The 23,284-nt window shown below is 37.8% G+C and overlaps 1 protein-coding gene across 3 annotated transcripts in view; it reads left to right on the plus strand.

The window, feature by feature from the left end:
* Positions 1 to 23,284, plus strand: part of LOC149778350 (heat shock 70 kDa protein 12A-like) — a 62,501-nt gene that overhangs the window by 28,504 nt on the left and 10,713 nt on the right. For all 3 annotated transcript variants that reach the window (XM_089939171.1, XM_089939173.1, XM_089939172.1), the window contains one exon: positions 12,154 to 12,306. In XM_089939171.1, the coding sequence (XP_089795297.1) occupies positions 12,154 to 12,306 (153 nt within the window). The remainder of the gene's footprint in view (positions 1 to 12,153; positions 12,307 to 23,284) is intronic.

The following is a 23,284-nucleotide window of genomic DNA, read 5'->3' on the forward strand; positions in this document are numbered from 1 at the left end:
AGTTGTACATGTTGCATCCGATTAGTTTAAATCAGTTACATATAACTACTGCAATGATTAGGTTGATGTACAATAACAAACATGGACGTGAGGACTGCTTCACTGAGAAAATATATATTAAAATGTATCTGAAAAAATGTTATGTCTTTGCTTACAGTGTTCCCAATCATACAATTAGTGCTCTAGTTCTCATGATAACATTATATTCGTACAATGCTTACATCATATGGAGTACGAATGTCGACGCTACATTTCATCAATATATTTAATTTGTTAACACGAATAATAATAATAATAATAATAATAATAATAATAATAATGAGGACTTTGTATAGCGCCTAATCTTTAGAAGTTCTAAGCGCTTTACAACATTAGACAATACCTGTATTATAAAAAACATATATAATGACATGATTACAAAAACAAACACTATGAAATTAGAAAACATAAAAAACATGCTGAGAATATTTAAGGTAGGAAATATTATTAGGTCTTTAAGTTTGTTCTTGCAGTCGAAATAAGTGAGTTTTGAGAGCACTTTTGAATGGGATTACTGTGTTTTTGTGTCTAAGTTCAGTGGGCAATTCATTCCACGTTGCTGGGTCCTGGTATGCAAAAGAACGCTGTCCATATGGCTTTGTTTTCATAGTGGGAATAATGAGTATACGATTGTCAAAAGAGGAGCGTAAGTATCTTGCTGGTCTATACACATGGCTGAGGTCGGATAGGTATGTTGGACTAGAGTCCGTCAGTGAAACGTAGCACAGAGAACAAATTTTGTGTTTGATTCTAAATCGAATGGATAGCCAGTGCAGGGTACAGAGCAGCGGGGAGGTGTGCTCTGATTGTGGTACTCTAAGTATGATCCGAGCAGCTGTGTTTTGAACTTTGTGAAGTTTCTGAAGTAGATATTGAGATGAACCAGACAGAGTTGAGTTACAACAGTCCAGTCTTGAAAGTACTAATGAACACACAAGTGTTTTAGTGGCATCAACTGAAAGATATTTGCGAATGGAGCTGATGCGTCTCAGCTCAAGATATGCAGCCTTGCATATGTTCATGACATGTTGTTGCAATGTGAAAGTACTGTTTAGAGTAACACCTAGGTTTCGTACTGATTGTGTGAATTTAATGTTGGTGTTGCTGATATTTATTGTTTGAGGTAAAGAATGTGAATGAGAATGTCTTTGTGTTGTGATCAGAATGGCCTCAGTTTTATCATCATTCATCTGCAGCTTGTTACATGTCATCCATGATTTCACATCAGAAATGCACCTCTCTACACCTTGGATGGTAGCATCAACTTCAGTTGGGTGGCTAGATTTGTATATTTGGGGGTCATCAGCGTACAATTGGTGAGACACTGGATGATGATCTATGACACCTGAGAGCTGCTGAGTGTATAAAATGAAGCGAACAGGTCCAAGAACAGACACCCGTGGAACACCACAACATAAATCAACTGGGCTGGAGTGTATTCCATTTGCAGACACAATCTGTGTCCTGTTGACCAAGTAGGACTTGAACCACAGTAAGGCTGTATCATGAATGCCAAATACATGCTGGAGACGGTGAAGTAATATATCATGGTCTATTGTGTCAAATGCTGCAGACAAATCAAGGAGGGTGAGGACCGTAATCTTTCCGCTATCCAAAGCAAAGAGAATGTCATTAACTCCTTTTAGAAGAGTAGTTTCAGTACTATGGCAAGGGAGATAAGCAGATTGTACATTGCTAAAAAGACTGTTTGAATTTAGATGAGATACAAGCTGGGATAGAACAACCTTTTCTAAGATTTTTGATATGAATGGGAGATTCGAAACTGGGCGGTAGTTCTTTAAATCGTTATGGTCTAGTATTGGTTTCTTCAGCAGAGGTGTGACGGTTGCACGCATTGGGATGGGGTTCTTCCAATATATATTAATTAAATTATGATGAAAGTTCCACCCGGGCTCGTGGGGTTAGAAAGTTAAATTAGTGACGAGGTAGATTTACAGCTCTGAGCCTGCAGTCAGCAATGCCGACGGTTAAATTATAGAGAACACGAAGATGAAATTCAATTAATAACAATTTAATAAATTCGATAATTTGAAACGATAAACTCTCAATCACCCGTCTTTCCCTCGACCAAGTGACAGCCTAATTCATCCCGTGATTTACAGTGTTAGTTCGATTTTCCCCCTGTCCTTGTATCTACTCATCTCTTTCTTTCCCGCTAATTCCTTCCTTCTTTCCGTTCGACTCCGTTTCCCTCTCGACTATCTCCTCCTCCAATTTCGCTCCCAATTTCCTCTTCCTCCCTTCTCTCCCCTTTTCCTCCTAGACTTCAACGTCTCAATCTCTTCCCGCTGTACCGCAGTCAACATGGGGTCGCACTCCACGTCCGAGGGTGTCTCAGCCCTCGTTAACGGACAGCTCGGGACAGTGTTGGCACCTTCCGTATCGCCTTCGGTGTCCTCGGTGACTATCGTGGCGATAACAAAATCACTGACGGTCTCTCTTTCCCGGTATCTCTTAAGGAGATTGGCATGGTACAATTTCTCCTTCGTTGGTAGCCGTATCCGATATGTTTGATCTATGACCTTCTCGGTGACAACGTATGGACCTCTCCAGGAAACTTGCAACTTGTTCATGGGGCAACAGCAACAACACCTTGTCCCCTACTTCATACTGGCGTGGTTTTGCGCGCTTGTTGTAATTCTTCGCCTGATGCGCCTTCGCTCGCTTGAGGTTCTTCTGTGCGAGGGGAACAAACTTCCTCCAGTTTGTTGCGCAAGTCCGCGACGTCCTGGTAGGTAGTGCGTCCCTCCTCCACAGATTGGTCGTCCGTCCACAGTTGTCTCAGTACGGTGATTGGGCCACGTACGGTCCTCCCGTGCAAGAGTTCAAAGGGAGAGAACCCTAAACTCGCTTGTGGTACTTCCCGGTATGGGAAAAGAAAAGAAAAGTATGGCAGGAATATACCGATCCCAATCCTTGGGGCGGCCTTCGCACAGCTTCTTGAGCGTGTTCTATAGGGTCCCGTTAAACCGTTCGACCAGTCCGTTACACTGGGGGTGATACGGTGTAGTCGTGAGGTACTTAATTGACATCAGTCGGTTCACTTCCGCCATTACACGACTCATGAATTGCCTCCCTTGATCGGTCAGGATCTTGTCGGGTACTTCGACTCTTGACCAAATCCCAAACAGCGCTTCCGAGACGGTTTCCAAATCAATATTACGCAACGCGACGGCCTCCGGATAGCGTGTAGCGTAATCTACGACCGTTAAAATATACCGGTTTTCCGTGCGACGATGCGGGTTTTATCGGTCCGATCAAATCCATCGCGACACGTCTAAATGGTTCATCGATAAGGGGTTTACTCCCCAAGGGGACGGGTCGATGATCCTTTTTCGGTGCCATTCTCTGACACTTGTCACAGGAGAGACAGAACCACTTAACGTCTCCCTGGACCCCTGGCCAGTAGAATTCTTTGACAAGACGGTCACGGGTCTTGACAATTCCCATGCGTCCACCCATGATACTCTCGTGCGCGAGTTTCAACACTTCACCTCGCTTCTCCTTTGGCACGACGACTTGCTTAAAGTGTTCGTTACCATTCCTGGCGTGGCGATACAAGATCCCCTTCTTGTACGCGAACTTCACCGCACCATTCGGAGTTTCTTTCTCCGTTCCTGCTTCAGCGTGTTTGTGCAACTGCGCCAGAGTTGCGTCTTCCTGTTGCAGCTTCCTCAACTCGGCCGGAAGAACGTTACTCACCGGTGTCCATGTAACTTCCAGCGGCTTCGCTTTCGTCTGTTGACTCTTGGACCTGGTTTCCACAGCACTCACCGGCATTGGTGTGCAGGTTTCGGGGTTCGGTTGTGGAAACACATAACGACATCCCAGTATGACGTCATGTGATAGACCATCCAAGCACGCAGCTTCAATTTTCCCCTTCACGTACGGTGAATCGAGGTCAATGACAGCCACTGGCAATGAGTGACGCGGCTGTTTGCGTACTGAACTTCGATTACCTCCCCTGTGTAATCCTCGGGCTTAACGTACTTCTTGTCGACAAGGGCTGGGACGCTACACCTAGTGTCATACAAGATGGTGGCACCTTCTCCGTTGACAGTAGCAGACGCAAGGTTTGCTGGTTTACAGCTTGCCTCCGGCTCGCACTCCTTCCTAGCGACGGCATTCACCTGGGTCTGCCTGTCCTTGGGACAGTCCCTGGCAATATGCCCGGGCGCTTGCAGTTGTAACACGTCGGCGGCCCTCGCCGACCTGCAAGTCCCGCTTTCGTTAGTGAGGCCTGTCCAGGTCTATGGTTGGCATCCTTACCTGTAGATCCCCCTCCGACCCTCCCGTCGCCCTGACGGTTACGGACAGCCGGCTCTACCTCAACCACACGGCGTGACTCAGTGGGTCGGGGTCGGTCCGCACCCCCGGAACCTCCACTCTTCGAGTGTGCCTGCTCGTATCGCTCCGCCATGCTAGCGATCACTTCGAGCGTCCGGTGCTCTCTCTCTGCTAGAAAGACTGTTAACTCGCGACGGTAAGTACTCAGGACATGTTCCTTGAGTATAACCTCGCGTAGCCCGTCGTACGATCGTTCGACCTCGGCCATCTTCATCCACTTCTCAAATAACCCACGAACACGGTTGTAGAATTGAGAGTGCGTCTCCGTTCCCTTTTTCGTCGATTCCCGAAAAAGTTTACGGTACGTTTCGGCGGTCAGCCGATAATGGCAAAGAAGGGCCTTCTTGAGCGCATTATAGTCGTCAGCATCGTCTGCAGCTAAGCCGTGGTAGACTTCACGATCTGCACCTTGCAAAAAGGCTGAGACATTAATCGCCCAACGTTGCTCAGGAATTTTATGAGCGTGAGCGAGTTTCTCAAACTGCACGAGAAAATCGTCGATAGACTCCTCCTTATCGTTGAACCGTGGCATATTTATCTGGACCATTCGGTGGTCGATGAAATATCGTCCCTCCAGAACTCGTACTGGCGTCGTCCCTATCGGTGTCCCTAACTGCTACCCTTACCTTTTTCATTTCGAGAGCGTGAGCGAGTCTGGCCAGCTCAAGCTCTTTCTGGGGTTCTCTGTCCGCTAATATCTTGGCCAGCTCTTGGTCCGCTGATATCTTGGCCAGCTCCAGCTCTCGGTCCGCTGATATCTTGGCCAGCTCTTGGTCCGCTACTATCTTAGCCAGCGCTTTCCCCGCTGCTTTTTCTGCCTTCCATTCATTGATTCTTTCTTCAATAAATGCTGCCAGGCGATCTCCCTCGTATCCGAGATCTTCCGAACCCATGGCACGGTACTCCTTGATCATTTACCTTTATGTAGCCATATTGTTATACTAATAGGAAGTGATACCTTGTCTCGACCTTACTACAATGGACAGATATTACAAGTTCCCCGCCAAATACTTACCTGTCGACAGCAACTAATTTCGTTCAGGTAAGATATTTGCTCGATATTTGCTTCACAATTACTGCAAGTAATTAAAGATCTACCAAGTATGCAAATATCAAATATAACAAACACAAGATGAGAAAATCATAAAAATTCAAAGTACACAGGATGGAAAATATCTCACAACTATTTCACACTGTTCACTAATACTCCTAACAAATAAGCTTTAGGTCGTAAAATAATATTTATGTCTAATTCAAATCCCGGACGAAGCGCCCACTGTGACGGTTGCACGCATTGGGGTCGGGTTCTTCCAATATATATTAATTAAATTATGATGAAAGTTCCACCCGGGCTCGTGGGGTTAGAAAGTTAAATTAGTGACGAGGTAGATTTACAGCTCTGAGCCTGCAGTCAGCAATGCCGACGGTTAAATTATAGAGAACACGAAGATGAAATTCAATTAATAACAATTTAATAAATTCGATAATTTAAAACGATAAACTCTCAATCACCCGTCTTTCCCTCGACCAAGTGACAGCCTAATTCATCCCGTGATTTACAGTGTTAGTTCGATTTTCCCCTGTCCTTGTGTCTACTCATCTCTTTCTTTCCCGCTAGTTCCTTCCTTCCTTCCGTTCCTCCAACACCTCCTTCGACTCCGTTTCCCTCTCGACTATCTCCTCCTCCAATTTCGCTCCCAATTTCCTCTTCCTTCCTTCTCTCCCCTTTTCCTCCTAGACTTCAACTTCTCCTGACTTCTCTCCTTTCTTCTTCTTTCCTCCGTCTCTCTATCTGAGACTACGGGACCAAACTGTAACTGGTCTGTCCCTCAAAGCTTCCTTATTTGAAGCTGTCTGTACTTAGAATTTCCTGTTCTAAGATATTCCCGCCAATAACGAATGGCTGTTTGGAGTTACGCTATCCTCCTCTGGGCAATCTCTCTAGTGAACTAATTCTTGCCCGAAGACGCGGAGATATCATTCTAGCCAACTCAGGGTCTCTCCCCTATCTCGATTCTGATTGGGTGGCGCTGTGACCCTGTCCAATCGTCTTAGCGGCCAGTTCAACCTAGCTGTCTGTCTGCAGGGAAAAGAAGTTAAGACACTCCCACTTCTTCGGGCAACTTCTTTTGATCTGGACAAACGTTTCCACATCTAGGTGATAATTGACTATCTGGCGGCCTCGCAGCTCCTATGTCTGGCTCTCCACTTCTAGCCACGGCAATCTTACGTAAGGGATTAGTGCTAGCCTGCGGCAATGTTTAACATCAAACAATGGCTTGGCAGAATTACTTTGATTATACATGTTTCAAACTGGGGCTACTCTGGGTCGGAGTAGACGTGACAAGAGGCTTTACAATGTCAGTTTTGAAAAATGATGGGAATTCCCCTGATGAGAGAGAGGTATTAATAACATCAGTTAGTGAAGGCAATACTGGATATAAGCACTCAAACAGCAGTGATGTTGGAACTGGATCAATTTTACATTACTTTGGTGCACTCTTCATCAGGATTGTACGTATGAAATCCACAGAGACAGGTTCAAATACTGCTAATGGTTGCCGCTCAAATTCTGTATCCCAACTGTATGGTGTTGACGAGTCAATTGAAATTGTGGTGTCAAGCTTATCTCTAATGGTTTGTACTTTGTCACGGAAGAAATTTGCAAACATGTCCGGAAGGTCGACTGGAGAGAAGATAGTTGGAAGTGGTGTAGATTTGTTCCTTGACATTAGCTTTTTAGTAATCTCGAAGAGCTCTTTGCAGCTGGAACTTTCCATGATCTTTATAGTGCAGTGGGCTGATTTTGCTGCATGGACTATATCTGCGACATGCTTCTTAGCGGCTTCATAGATTTGCTTATAAATAGTGAGTCTGGTGGAAAGCCAAAGCCTCTCAGCTTTACGGTTGTCTCTTTTAGCAGTGCGAAGCTGGTCCCTAACATTGCTATACCATGGAGAACACTTCTGAATTGATACTCTGCACTTGGTAGCTGGGGCATGTTTGTCGAGCAATGAACGCAGGCAGTTATCGAGTTGTTCTGCTGTAGGAGGTAAGCAAGTTGTTAGGTTTGCTTGGATGTCATGCATTAGTTTGGTTTTATTTATCGTACGGAGGTTTTTCTTAGTAGCAGATAAAGGTGGAGGGTTAGGGACTAATACGTCAAGATGGCATATAATGCAGAGGTGATCTGATGTAAGTTCATGGGATACCAGGGAGGACCGTAGAATGTTATCACCAGGTCTATGGAGAACCCAGTCTAAAATGTGATCAAATTTATGGGTCGGTTGGTTAACTGACTGTTTGAGGATGAAAACATTAATGGAATCTAAGAGTTTTGATGTGTTTGGGTTTCCGGGAAAGTCAAAGTGAAAGTTGAAATCTCCAAGAATAATCAGGTTGCCACCTATCTAATTTCAATACTCAAGGAGATTCGGAAACTGTTCCAAAAAGACAGATTCAGTCACCTTGCTTTTTTTTTACTAGGAGGAGGGCGGTATAGGCAGAAAAAATGGACTGACCTTTGCTCCAGCGTGAGTGTGGTTTGGACTAGTTCAAACGATGTGTGGTCGAAATTGAATGTTGTGGTGTGGTTAAGACGTTTGATCATGGAGTTCTTTGTGATGACAGCAATTCCACCTACGCGAGAGTTACGGGGGAACGACTTGATGGAGTAACCAGTGGGTGTTAGATCCGCATACTTGGGCTCATCGCCTGATGTTTTTAGCCATGTTTCTGTCAGGAAAAAGACATCGATATTCTGGTCGTTGATAAAATTAACTATTTCTGTGCGCTTTTCCGGTGGTCCTACTGATTGGGCATTGAATAATGCAATACGCAGATGTATCTCTTGGACAGATGACACAAAGGTTGACGAATTAATAGCGATTTGAATTAGGTTATCTAAATTAACGGTCGAATTTTTAAATTGTTGAGCCGGAAAGGGCATAATGGACATAACTGGAATTCTTCTTCCTGTTCTACGCCGGCCAGCTTTGAAACAACGTTTCTTTTTTCGCTTCTGTTTACATTTAGGTAATGATGAATGTAGTCCCAGTTCGTTTAGTCTAGAGCATAATGTAATGTGGAGAGCCAAGGAGTGGTCATTTAAAACAATTAATGAGGGTCCATCATAGAATAAACGGGTTGATTGGCAAGCATCACGTGATGGTGGTTTCTTCAAAAACAAAGGAAGTTGTAGCAGTGGAGCAAGACAGCTGAGAAAAAGTCTAATTGTTCTCGTTTCCGAAACAAGGAGATGAAGAAACACATACGAACTGAACAGCCAATACATAATGAACACAATAACGTAGACGAAGACAGGCAACAAGTACAAATATCATGAAAACGGCACAAAAACAGCTGTTTCAAGCCGGTTAATAACAGATAATTAGTTCTTCATATATAGTGTCAATGATTTACATGTAACTACACATGTCTTACGTGAAAAGCTTGATGAGCTTGTTACAACGGGGCCACAATACTAAAAAAATGCCAGTGTCCCATTATAAAGTAGTATACCTCAAACTTAATCTATTGAAACGCTATTTAGAACTGTGTGCAATAACTAAAGTCCCGTGTGTCAGGAAATGATTAAGAGAAATGAAACACACTGACAACGAACAGCGCAAAATAGTTTTTAGCTTGCCTAAGCCCTTTGGACTATCGTTGACAGGCCAGTCCCATGGATGTGCAGGGCCTAATGCAGCATGCGGGGCCCAAGGCAGCAAGCGATTAACGCGGGACCCTAAGCATAAAAAATGTATTGCGGAGGCAAACATAAAACAAAGACAAAACAAACAATAAGCTCCAAGAGAGTTGAAATTACAGTACTGCTAATGGAATTAAAGCTTACAAATGTTTCATGTTTTGCCTAGTTAATTTCAACTTGACCTATGCTATGGTAAACTATTGGTATTGACCATCGAAATGAGGAGCTATAATGCCATCTGTTTGTTTATGTTAAGTGATGTAACCACAAATTATATACCGGATATTTCATTGCTTCGATAATGCAAGTAATGACCATAGAAATAACAACAGAAATAACTTGAAAAAATAACATAAAAGTAGTATTTATAGATGATTTTGGGGGTAATGAACAAAATGAATGAATGAATTATTTCGTTGAAGAAGTGGCAGCTGTAAACAGATGCTGATTTTATAATGAAGTTAATCCAAATTTTGGATATTTGCTGACTGAACCGAAGATGTGAGAACTGCTTTGATGGACTGCAAGGCAAGGTGGTTATTACAATGGTCGATGGCCTAAATGAGTGTGTTTTAAAGACTGGAGGTGTCGTAAAATTTTAAAGTTTAATGCCCTCGCACGAAGACCCAAGGTTAACTGACCCAAGACTTAGAACAGAGGTTAAGTTTGTAACGAGCCGTTAAATTTTAGCGATCAGTGGCCCGAGTTTTTTTTTTGTTGCTCTTGTAACAACTAGTTTGGGTTTCGATATTATAACAACTAGTTTGGGTTTCAGTATTATAACAACTAGTTTGGGTTTCAGTATTATAACAACTAGTTTGGGTTTCAATATTATAACAACTATTTTGGGTTTCAATATTATAACAACTAGTTTGGGTTTCAATATTATAACAACTAGTTTGGGTTTCAATATTATAACAACTAGTTTGGGTTTCAATATTATAACAACTAGTTTGGGTTTCGATATCATAACAACTAGTTTGGGTTTCGATATTATAACAACTAGTTTGGGTTTCAGTATTATAACAACTAGTTTGGGTTTCAATATTATAACAACTATTTTGGGTTTCAATATTATAACAACTATTTTGGGTTTCAATATTATAACAACTAGTTTGGGTTTTAATATTATAACAACTAGTTTGGGTTTCAATATTATAACAACTAGTTTGGGTTTCGATATTATAACAACTAGTTTGGGTTTCGATATTATAACAACTAGTTTGGGTTTCAGTATTATAACAACTAGTTTGGGTTTCAGTATTATAACAACTAGTTTGGGTTTCAATATTATAACAACTATTTTGGGTTTCAGTATTATAACAACTAGTTTGGGTTTCAATATTATAACAACTATTTTGGGTTTCAATATTATAACAACTAGTTTGGGTTTCAGTATTATAACAACTATTTTGGGTTTCAATATTATAACAACTAGTTTGGGTTTCGATATTATAACAACTATTTTGGGTTTCAATATTATAACAACTAGTTTGGGTTTCGATATTATAACAACTAGTTTGGGTTTCAGTATTATAACAACTAGTTTGGGTTTCAATATTATAACAACTATTTTGGGTTTCAATATTATAACAACTAGTTTGGGTTTCAATATTATAACAACTATTTTGGGTTTCAATATTATAACAACTAGTTTGGGTTTCGATATTATAACAACTAGTTTGGGTTTCAGTATTATAACAACTAGTTTGGGTTTCAGTATTATAACAACTAGTTTGGGTTTCAATATTATAACAACTATTTTGGGTTTCAGTATTATAACAACTAGTTTGGGTTTCGATATTATAACAACTAGTTTGGGTTTCAATATTATAACAACTAGTTTGGGTTTCAATATTATAACAACTAGTTTGGGTTTCGATATCATAACAACTAGTTTGGGTTTCAGTATTATAACAACTAGTTTGGGTTTCAATATTATAACAACTATTTTGGGTTTCAATATTATAACAACTAGTTTGGGTTTCAATATTATAACAACTATTTTGGGTTTCAATATTATAACAACTAGTTTGGGTTTCGATATTATAACAACTAGTTTGGATTTCAGTATTATAACAACTATTTTGGGTTTCAGTATTATAACAACTAGTTTGGGTTTCAATATTATAACAACTAGTTTGACGACCAGTGGCCTCAGGATTATATTATTGTAATAACGATGTCGACGACTTTTTGCCCAGTAAAAAGACCAGAGGCTTCCGTTTGATTTTGTGTTAAATTGTAATTAGTTATATTGTGAATGGCCTTAAGTTTTGTTGTTTATAGCAACTAATTTGACAAAATCACTGGGCCGTCAACATTCAAAATTTAGATAAACAGTTAAGATTTAAACACTGGAAGTTATTGGTTATAAATGCATTACAACGTTTTCTTTTATTGACACTGAAAATTATTAATTATTAATCTTTGGAAAATAGAATAAAAAGTTAAGATCTTGAATATCAAAATAAATTTTGTCAAATCATGCTGTATATGTTGTTAAACCAATAGTTTCAAACAAGCAATAAATGGGTCAGCAATTGGTTAAATGGTCTTGCAGACAGGCTTTCATTACTACTGACCCTTTTCAAAATGGTCTTGCACACAGGCTTTCATTACTACTGACCCTTTTCAAAATGGTCTTGCACACAGGCTTTCATTACTACTGACCCTTTTCAAAATGGTCTTGCACACAGGCTTTCATTACTACTGACCCTTTTCAAAATGGTCTTGCACACAGGCTTTCATTACTACTGACCCTTTTCAAGATATACAAATAGCGTTATATATACAGTTGCAGTGATCCCAACATTTTTTTTTATTCTACTTTTTCCTATACTGATACAAGTAATAATAATAATACAGCTTTAAGTCTCTCTCTCTCTCTCTCTCTCTCGTTTTATACTTATTTGTCCACGGGTTTGATTCAGGGTTTTGCTATGTGGAGGAGTATGAGGTTGGCAATTCACCAATCCACAGTAGATGGATTTGCGCAGTCTCTGAACATTAATTTAATGGTACTTTTACTTTAGGCGCCGACGACCATCTTGTTTAAGCCTGATGGGTTCACTATGGATTCATTTGGCTATGATGCTGAATCAAAATATGCCGAGCTGTCCAGTGATGGACAACACAGAAATTGGTTCTTCTTTAGAAGATTTAAGATGAAGATGTACGAGAATAAGGTATTTATATGATTTCAAATCTCATTTAAATGATCACTAGAAAGTAATTGTCCCAAAAACAGTCCCTAATAAGTGTTTGATATGAACAACCAATCTAATTATTTAGGAACTTTTCGGGCTAATTTAGAGGAGCCTAGCCAAATATAGAGACATTTTATTTCACCAAGGGCCCCACATGGAGTACGACAATACATTGAAGACCCCAAGTGAAGTATGAAAATACACTAGATATCCCACATTGGGAAGGATAGTACATTAAAGACCATACATGGAGTACGATAGTACACTAAGAGCAACACAAAGAGTATGAAAGTACACCAAGGGTCACACATGGAGTACGATAACACATTAAAGGCCCCACATGAAGTATGAAAGTATACTTTAGGTCCACCATTGGGTATCACAGTACATTAAGGGCCACACATGGAGTATATTATACTAAAGACTCCACATGAAGTATGAGGGTCCTCTATGGCGCTTGTACTGAAATCTACAGTGTGCTAAAACTAGACCATGACATCACTGTGCCTGGCTGTCGCCATATCGTTTTCGGACAAATCACAGAGAGATGCTTTTTAACACGTAGTAATTCGTGACATATATACAAAAATAAAGTTGCTTTTATCTGCACTTCCATCATTATGTAATGTTTTGATATATTCAACTATAATATATGTGTATACATTAATAATTTTGTAGATTTTATTTCTTTGCCATCCATTAATATTCTTTTCAAAATCGACGTTGAGTAAAACTCTTGGTTGTACGCATTAAAGGAATATATATATATATATATATATATATATATATATATATATATATATATATATATATATATATATATATATATATATATATATATATATATATATATATATATATATATATATATATATATATATATATATATGTGTGTGTGTGTGTGTGTGTGCGTGTGTGTGTGTGTGTCCCAAATGAATGTATTGAAACCAAGAATTATCATTTATATCTACTGTTTCCTTTTCAGCAAGTTTGTGTGTGTAAAATGTGTATCATTTTAAGGGTAGCTGTCGTCATTAGGGTCAGCAGTTTTTGTTTTGCTGTTTCCATCAATACATACAATTATACCTCCTTAAGCAGTTGTATATATCTTTTAATTAAGGAAATTTATTATCCACGTAGTATAGATATAATCAACCAGTACTGCTCTTTTCAACACCTTAACTCTAATAAACATAATGCAATCTTAAATATTCTAAACTGTCATTCAAAATTACTATCTGTTTCTAAAACAGACAATGAAATAAACATATAAATGTTCTTTCCTCTTTTCTTAACGTTGTTACCAATTAACACATCAGAATCAGAAAAAGTTAATAAAATCACTAATGCATAATACAACCATCCCATCCCCCAAAAACAACAACAACAAGAAAAAACAAAAAACAAAACAAGCATACCTCCCCCCAAAAAAACCTTCCCCCAACAAACAAAACAAACAAGCAAACAAACATTGGTACAATGTTTTTAAGTTTATGGAATATATATGCAACATTTCATGATTATACATGCATAATATCACATCATCTAAGCAGAGTGTAATTTTATGCGCTAAACAAGATATAAGAAATAGTCACTTTCCTACATACATCCCTCCTTATTTATATGTTAAAACATGAATCACATATAAGAATACTTCATCAACATTTTTTTTTGGGGGGGGGGCAGTTAACTTGGAATTTTCATCTCAAAATATTCAGGCTATATCTGTCGGTGATGAAATGCAAGCAATTTGCATATTATACTCTTCTACAGAAATTCGTCAGATTTGATTACATGATTTATACAATTATGTATATTTGATTTAATTATATCTGATCTAATACATATTTATTTAAATTGAATTGTTTGTCAGTTTTATTTTTTTATATTTTTCATTACCTGCTATTGTAATGTAAATTTGTTCACTGGAGATGATACTTTTTCCAGAAAATAGTTTGACCTTGACTGTTCGTTTTAGTATACACCAGGTGTTGACCCAGATCCTGACCTTGATTCAAAATTAGTAGGAGCCTTGTAAATAAGTTTTATTTTAATTTTAAAATGATTGGTTGTTGTCGAAGTCATGATGGGACTACTGATTTAAAATGTAAACAATTTTTTTAATTTTATTTCTTAGAGTGAAATTTGTTTTTGTCGACGAGGTTCTGGAACATGATCACGTGACCCTCTTTTGCGTTTTAGAATACGATATAACCTTCGTTTTGGAGAGATATTCACAGTTGGACTTTTTCTTTACACTGGAAGGTGTATGTTGTGCTGTTTGGAGTTATTTCAAATTACTTGGATTCAAAGGGATTAATTCTTTTTGTCCCTAAAAAATACGTGTGCTCATGTGAAATTGTTGAAAAAGGGCAGCTTTTATAAACATGTATTCAGATTTCCAAAACCGGGGTGATGTTTCTTGTTTCTACAAGGAATTGTAGACTTCAACCCTAGAGGTTACAGCATACGTCATCGCCTTCCATCTTGGATTCTTCGTCGGGACTCGAACTTGAAATCAGCTGAACATTTTGTCATTAGGACTCCTAAAATTTCATTCGTGGATTATTCTTTGATTATTTTTGGATTTGATTATTAAAACCCTAAGTTCATATTTTTTATTTTTACAGAATTTTTCCAGGGAAATAAATTATTGTATATTTTTCAAGCTTGTTGTTTTCACTCTTTCTTGTGTTACTGTTTATTCGAGCCTAAACACGTGACATAAGACAGTCAGCAGGCTTAAGCAGCACTGTAACTAAATATTGGATTGCACATCTATATTCAGATGAACAAATGTAATGCCTGGTACATGGTTTTCAGTAAGAACAATAATAAGAACAATGACACGGAAAAGAACATTGAACGCTATTACGCCGGTTCTCCTTGTCCGAATGGCTATTTTTAGAAACTGACATCACTGCGTGTGACGTTTCACAGAGGTCAAAAGTACAATCGCCATAGGTCCCACATTGGGTTATGATAGTACACTGAGGTGCCACACATGCAGTATGATAGTATACTATAGGTCCCACTATGGGTATGATAGTACCCTAAGTGCCACACATGGAGTAAGATTGTACCCTATAGACCCCATATTGGGTATGATAGTACACAAAGGGCCACAAATGTATTTTTAAATTTCATTCCATTTTGAGCGGAAAATTCCACCACCTTTGTGTTTGCTGGATTTACACAATGTTTCCTGGTTCGGCAGTAAACATACCTGTCATTTCGTTATATCACTAAGCCAATATTCAAACTGAGCATCTTGGATATAATTTCTCGTTATTTTAAAGATACATCTACCACAAAAAGACGGCATCGTTTTCTTTTGATCAAACATTACAGACATATTGAATATTACTTCCCATGAAATATCTGTCACCATCTGTCGGGTAGTACTTCCATTTGAAATGTTTCAAAGAAAATGATTTCACAAAATTAAAAATAAAAAAAAGGTTTCCAAGAGCCCGTATGATTTTTAACTAAACGCTTTTGTTTTAAAGGTATATATGGTATATGTATACATAAATATATACTCAGAAAAATTATATTTCTATGGTCATACCTTATGATAAGTAATAAAAGTTTATTCCCGACATAAGGATTTCATGGGATAGAACTATAAAATGACGCTACCGTAACATGTAAGTTAAGGGACATAACTCATTCTTGTATTTGGTGGATATCGAAGGCATGGGCATGTAACCTCCTCGTACCAAGGACATTTGTTCTGGCTATCTTGGAGCTAAAAGAAATACAGTTCCTGGCAGCAAATTGATACCAAATGTCGACATATGGAGGATGGCACTGTATGATTAATTCTAAGGAATATGAAACTTAGCAACACAACCGAGGACGCACACATTTACAGAGTCTATGCAATCCATTCAAACTAAGGACACACATATATTGACCACAGCATGGAAACTGCAGACAGTGTGAATTTATGGACAACTGGGATTCCCGTTATCTTGCAGAAATAAAATGAACATAAACATTATTAAACCATACACAAATTGTTCTGACATGAAGCGTTTTGCACGCAGGGCTAATTGTGGTTCCTTTTTATTAATCCCATTGAATGTCTTTACACGTTTCAAGAGCCAAAGGACGATCACATTATGATAAGAGCTTGTCTAGGCAATACATCAGTCATTAATTGCTACTTCAGACAGCAATGTGGTAGCCTTCTGGTTCCAAACAGTCCATAAATATTGTTAGAACGAAGCACAGAACCGAATTTCCAAGAGAGAATTTTGGTTAAATTTGACCAAGAATTTGCCGCATGCTTTTACACTGACGATCCGCAATATGTTTTCAACAAATTGCAATAATAACTTTCAGCAATCATAAGGACTGTGCACAAATGTACGTCATGTTCAATGAGGAATCTTTATACAAATAGATTAACAAAGACAAAGGATGCACGTAACTGTTGACAAAAATAAATAGGGACAACGATTTCGTGCTTACTCATAAAGAATAAATAGGGACAACGATGTCGTGCTTACTCACAAAGAATAAATAGGGACAACGATGTCGTGCTTACTCACAAAGAATATACTATCAATACAAACTAAGTATGCAGGTAATAACTAAGATAAGCAAGGAGACTGTGGACATGGGTACATCGAGGACAAAGGGGACATGTTTACACATTTAGTCTGAACTATCAATACAAATTAAGGACGCACACCGTTAACAACAAGATGGGGACCGTGGACATTGGTACAAAACGGACAATGAGGACATATTATCACATATAGTCTAAACGACAAATTCAATCTAATAACGCACATTATTAATAAAACACGAATAATATGGACATTGGGACATTATCGACGCCGTCGACATCTTTATCATTCTATTTTGAACGATCAATACAAACTAAAGACGCACATTATTAGCAACAACACGAGACGGTAGACATTGGTTCATCACGGACAACGAGGACATGTTTACACATCTAGTTTGAACGTTCAATTCAATTCAACGATCAATTCAATCAAAGAAAACATAACGATTATGAACATTGTTATATCATGGAGAACGAGGACTTGTTTGCAAATGTTCTCTGCACTATTAGTACGAATTAAGGACGCACACAATTAGCAAAAACATGGAGAAATTGGATATTGTTATATTATGGACAACGAGGACATGGTTACATATCTGGTCTGAGCTATTAATACAAACTAGGGACTCGCTATTATCAACAACATTAAGACTGTGGACATTGGTACATCATGGACAACGAGTACATGTTTATGCATCTAATTGGAGCTATCAATACAAACAAAGGACGTATACTGTTAACAACAACATGGAGACCGTGGACATTGCCACATCATGGACAACGAGGACATGTTTACACATCTAATTTGAACTATTAATACATACTAAGGATTTACACCATAAGAAACCAAGGAGACTTTAAACAATATTACATCAACGATAATTAGAACTCTTGTTAACTTGCAAAATGAAAATGAAGACAAATATTATGAGACAGTGTGTGTGTGTGTGTGTGTGTGTGTGTGTGTGTGATTTGGATTTTTAACGCAGCTTTAACAATTTTTCAGTCATATCGCTACGATGTCTGTAGTGTGGAAGTTTAAAGTGATGTTTAGCCCTGGGACATCATACCGCAGTCATGTAGCATGATGTCCCAACCAGTCACATTATCCTGACACCAGGCCAACCAATCCTAACACTAACCTCTTAATGCTGAGCAATTAAGTGAGGTTGCTATTAGTACCATTTTTGTAAGTCTTTGGTATGACTCGGCCAGGAATCGAACCCACGACCTCCCGCATCCGAGGCGGGCGCTCTAGCCACTAGGCCACCGGAGCGGTATATTATGAGACAGTGTATGAACAGTTCAGATTCAGATGGTTTTGTGCAAACAGATGCGATTGTGGTTCATTGATTAATAATTGACAGATCCTTGACCCTTCCCATAAATAATATTATGATTATTCCTTCCCTATTTAACACATCACATTGGTAATTCATAAATTCGGTTGGAAGCCTGGTGGTTCTATATTGTTATATAAACGGAGTGCATAAATATGCTCCCGTATCAAAACGTCTTTTATAATATTTTAGGTGTGACAAAACAATTATACTACCAGACTATTCCTCAAAAAAATATGAAAACATCATATAATTCATGATAATTCATGATGTTCCCCATTTCGTTATATAGTTCCCTTATTCGATTTTGGATTGCATTAAGTTTATGTTAAATTCAACATAATTATTGAATGCACACGTTTACTCTGACGTTCTGTAGAACCACGAAAATTGAAAGGCACGCATAATAATTTACGGAAACATGGGGACTGAAAACAATGGTTCATTATGTGCAGTCATGTCATATTTATACAGTCTCAACATTCAGTTAAAACCAGGACATATCGTTAGACCAAAACATGACTGCAGACAAAGATTCAATATGAACCATACTGCCATTTTAATACAAATAACATTAATTATCAATTAAAACAAAAGACGAACATAATAATTTATACAAACCATGTGGACGGGAGAAACTTGGACGAAATGGACAAGGGTTCATACTTACACAGCTTAAAGTTTCAGTTACATCGAAGAACTAACATAAGTATAGTTCTTTTTAATTAAAAACTGACACTGTAGAAAGTGTAACTTCACAGACAACGATGACCAACTTAATCCAGAGAAAAGAAAATGACATAAAACATTATTAAGACTTCCATGAATGGTTCATATTAAGAGAGTTAGTGCACTCAGAGTATTTAATACATTTTTAAATACATATTTCCTGTTAATTGATACTTCAGTCATCATTGTGACAACCTCGCGGTTCCTTATATTTCCTCAGATGTACACGACGGAGTGCGTACATAAGCTCATGTATCAAATAATCTGCTGTGATGTTTCAGATTTACGGAATTGTCACAATCAGCAAAGTTTCTACATGATAATAATCGGGACCCCTGATATTCCCAGTTGCACACCCACCCCCTCTTGATATATATATATATATATATATATATATATATATATATATATATATATATATATATATATATATATATATATATATATATATATATATATATATATATAATTAACAATAGGATGAGATCTACCACTGTATCGATACGGGATTATCAATGATGATGATCCGCTATGTGTGAACTTACATAAATAATTTCAAAATAGGTTTCATTTCCACATGTTGGAAAGATGATGACGCATGCATACACAAATGTATATATATATAACCTTTCTAGTAGTTAATTTTAAAATAATTTTGGATATGAGTATGAACTCATCGTAATCTTGGAAACTGAACTCTTTGATATGAGGAAGCCTGTCGATTGTTTGAAATTTGTAGGAAACATTTTGCAAATGCACCTATATTACATTGAGATCCCTTCGCTTTATAAACCACTTATCCTCCGACGTTCCCAAGTCAAAGGTCGTACATACTGATCCAGTATCATATCTTTAAAATTAGAACAATCAACAATTTTAAGCATCATTTTCGTCCTCAGTGACCAAGAATTAGTCAAGTTTGACTACATTTATTTCGGAAGCATTTTCGCTGTAGACCAGTGTAATCAGTTAACGAAAACGTAGTCCAGAGATACTTGAAATGTAGCAGGATTTCTGTAAGTAGTCCACTATATTAATTCAAAAAAGAACTAAGCCAAGATATATATGAGAATTTTGAAAATAATCAAATAATTAATTAACCAAATTGTTGTCAAGATATAGGTGAAATGTAAAAGGAAACCAGTATTTCTTAATAATACTCAAAACGTTGTCCACACGTTTAAACCAATAAACAATACAAACAAAAAATAATGAAAAAATTACACGAGTCAATTCCAAATATTACTGCATTGTCCTAATTACTAAATATAAATTTATGACAAATATAAAATTGAAATGATTGCTATAATGTTTTCAAGCAGTTATCATTATTATATTCACATTTCGTATGATCAAAGAACTTCAACTCTACAAAGAACAAAGTGACAAAATCTATAATTTACAAAGATCAGGATAATGTCATACCTGTTACGAAGAAAAGAGAACTCTCAGGACTGCAGACACAGGTATGCATAGTCTGCCTCCCAAGAACTGCTTAATTACGGTTCCTTGTCCGGAATGTTTCGAACTTTGCCGATGTACAGACAGGATGCAGAAGGCACTTTATCCCCAGAGAGAATTCCTGATTCTAATTATGTTACTTATGCATGGTATCAGTATCTGATTGACATAACGTTACAGGAAGGAAAGTCGGAGGGGTGATAAATAAGTGGCATCTGTATGTGACTGACAAAATAAAAGAGAGAGAGTAACAGACACGACCATTACTGTGTCTGTTCCTAATAATCCATTTGATAGGAGTCCAGATAACGTACGCTTAACTGTACACCGTTTAATGCTTGTATAGGAAGAGATGCGAGGGATTCTCTTTATGTCGACAGGTGTTTTCTGTCCCTAACTGAAAATATCACGGGAACGTAGGAACGCTGAAATTAACTATATCTTACTGTCAATATGAAATAAGATTCTTAAAAAAAATCTTATCAAATTCAGTTTTACCAATGCGATTGCAGTTATATTTGTATGAAATATTTGTTTCCTTCAGTCGTAACAATACCATTGCAGTTATATTTGTATGAAATATTTGTTTGCTTCAGTCGTAACAATACCATTGTAGTTATATTTGTATGAAATATTTGTTTGCTTCAGTCGTAACAATACCATTGTAGTTATATTTGTATGAAATATTTGTTTGCTTCAGTCGTAACAATACCATTGTAGTTATATTTATATAAAATATTTGTTTGCTTCAGTCGTAACAATACCATTGTAGTTATATTTGTATGAAATATTTGTTTGCTTCAGTCGTAACAATACCATTGTAGTTATATTTGTATGAAATATTTGTTTGCTTCAGTGGTAACAATACCATTGTAGTTATATTTGTATGAAATATTTGTTTGCTTCAGTCGTAACAATACCATTGTAGTTATATTTGTATGAAATATTTGTTTACTTCAGTCGTAACAATACCATTGTAGTTATATTTGTATGAAATATTTGTTTACTTCAGTCGTAACAATACCATTGTAGTTATTATTGTTTGAGATAATAATGGATAATTTGCTTCTGTTTTCTGTTACTCTATATTTATGCAGGTTGCTGGTGTTGTGATCGGCAAACCGTTTTCATTTGCAGATACATGTACATTGTAATATTAGTAAAAACTTCAGAGGACACTGAAGTTTTCTATACCAGCGAATAATCCAGGTAATAGGCGTCCAGACAACAGACGCTTAACTGTACACCATGTTGAGTTTGTAAGAGGAGGGGTAAGCGATGTCATTCAAAATATTTGGATGAAAAAATCCTTTGGTTGTTTCATCCTTTGTAATATTTACACATGCCTTTCTCAAGGGATGAGATAAAATCTGTGAAACTTTACGCTTTAAACCCCATCATACGTCAGTAATTATATCCCAGTCATTCAGGGTATGTTCTGTGGCAGTGATTTATGCTACATTCTATCCCAGTCATTCAGGCTACAGTTGATCCCCAGTCATTCAGGCTAGATTCTATCCCAGACATTCAGGTTACATTCTATCCCATTCATTCAAGTTACATTCTATCCCAGTCATTCAGGCTGCATTCTTTGTTAGTCATTTAGACTACATTATATCCCAGTGGTTCAGGCAAAAGTTTATGCTAGTTATTCAGGCTATGGTAGTTATTCAAGCAACATTCTGTCCAAGCTATTCGTGCTACAATCTATCCTAGTCATTCTGCCTCCATTTCCTAGTCATTCATGCTAGATTATATCCCAGTCATTCATGCTAGATTATATCCCAGTCATTCGGGCTAGATTATATCCCAGTCATTCAAGCTAGATTATATCGAAGTCATTCATTTGTTTTGCAGTGATATGAATGAAGTCAGCAAATCTACAAGTTAAAACGTTTGAAAATATAAATTACTTAGAACCCGGATTTATCCGCCTTATGAAGCATGTTCATAAGTACTATATATGATATATAAATTGATTCACGTCAGTTTCACTATTGGAAAATTAAAAGATGTCAATTTCTCCACATGGATATGAAAGCCCATGGAAGTGCTATTAAAATGCATCATGGAAATCGTTAAAAGGGTCAACGTAAGCATGGGCGCAAGAGGTGTGTGTGTGTGTGTAGGGGGTGGGGGATGGGGGCACTTTCCTCCTCCCCTCTTTTGGATTTCACCTTTGAACACGTTTTGGCCTTCATCTGTAAAACGCAATAGCTGACCCCTACGTGCTTGCCACGCCCCCCCCCTTCCCGGCCGGCAAAATAATTATGTGGCACCCCTGCATGGAAATGCTATTAGAACGCATTATGAAAATTGTTATATAGGTCTAATTAAGTGCTTTTAGAATGCATTCTGGGAATTGTTATAAAGGTCCATGAAAGTGCTGTTAGAAAGCATTATGAGAATTATTATAAATGTCCATGGAAATGCTATGATAATGCATTATGGGAATTGGTCCAGGGAAGTACTGTTAGAATGCGATATAAGTAATTAAATTAATTAAAAACTTCACTGTTTCGTGGTCTTGAAATTGCAGATCGTATCCATGGTAAGCGTTGGTTTGATAGAACGCTTGTAACTGATCTCTCTCTCTCTCTCTCTCTCTCTCTGCGTCTGTTCACGACTCGACTTAAAGCAGTAGTAACGTTCTACTGACTGTAACGTTTCGCTACACAGTGGATAGTTTGGGGATCGACCATTTCGTATCGCGAGTAGGGGTTGGGGTGGCGGGGGTTTACTTTCAAGCCGAGATTTTTTTTTCTTTCATCTCAAGATAACAATTTAATAAATTAGTATAATGTATATACTTTTTAGTTTCTATAAATGAGCAAAAACATTTCTT

This window comes from Sinohyriopsis cumingii, chromosome 17 (genome assembly GCF_028554795.1).
Source record: "Sinohyriopsis cumingii isolate HCF-2022 chromosome 17, ASM2855479v2, whole genome shotgun sequence".
In the NCBI taxonomy this organism is placed as follows: Eukaryota; Metazoa; Mollusca; class Bivalvia; order Unionida; family Unionidae; genus Sinohyriopsis; species Sinohyriopsis cumingii.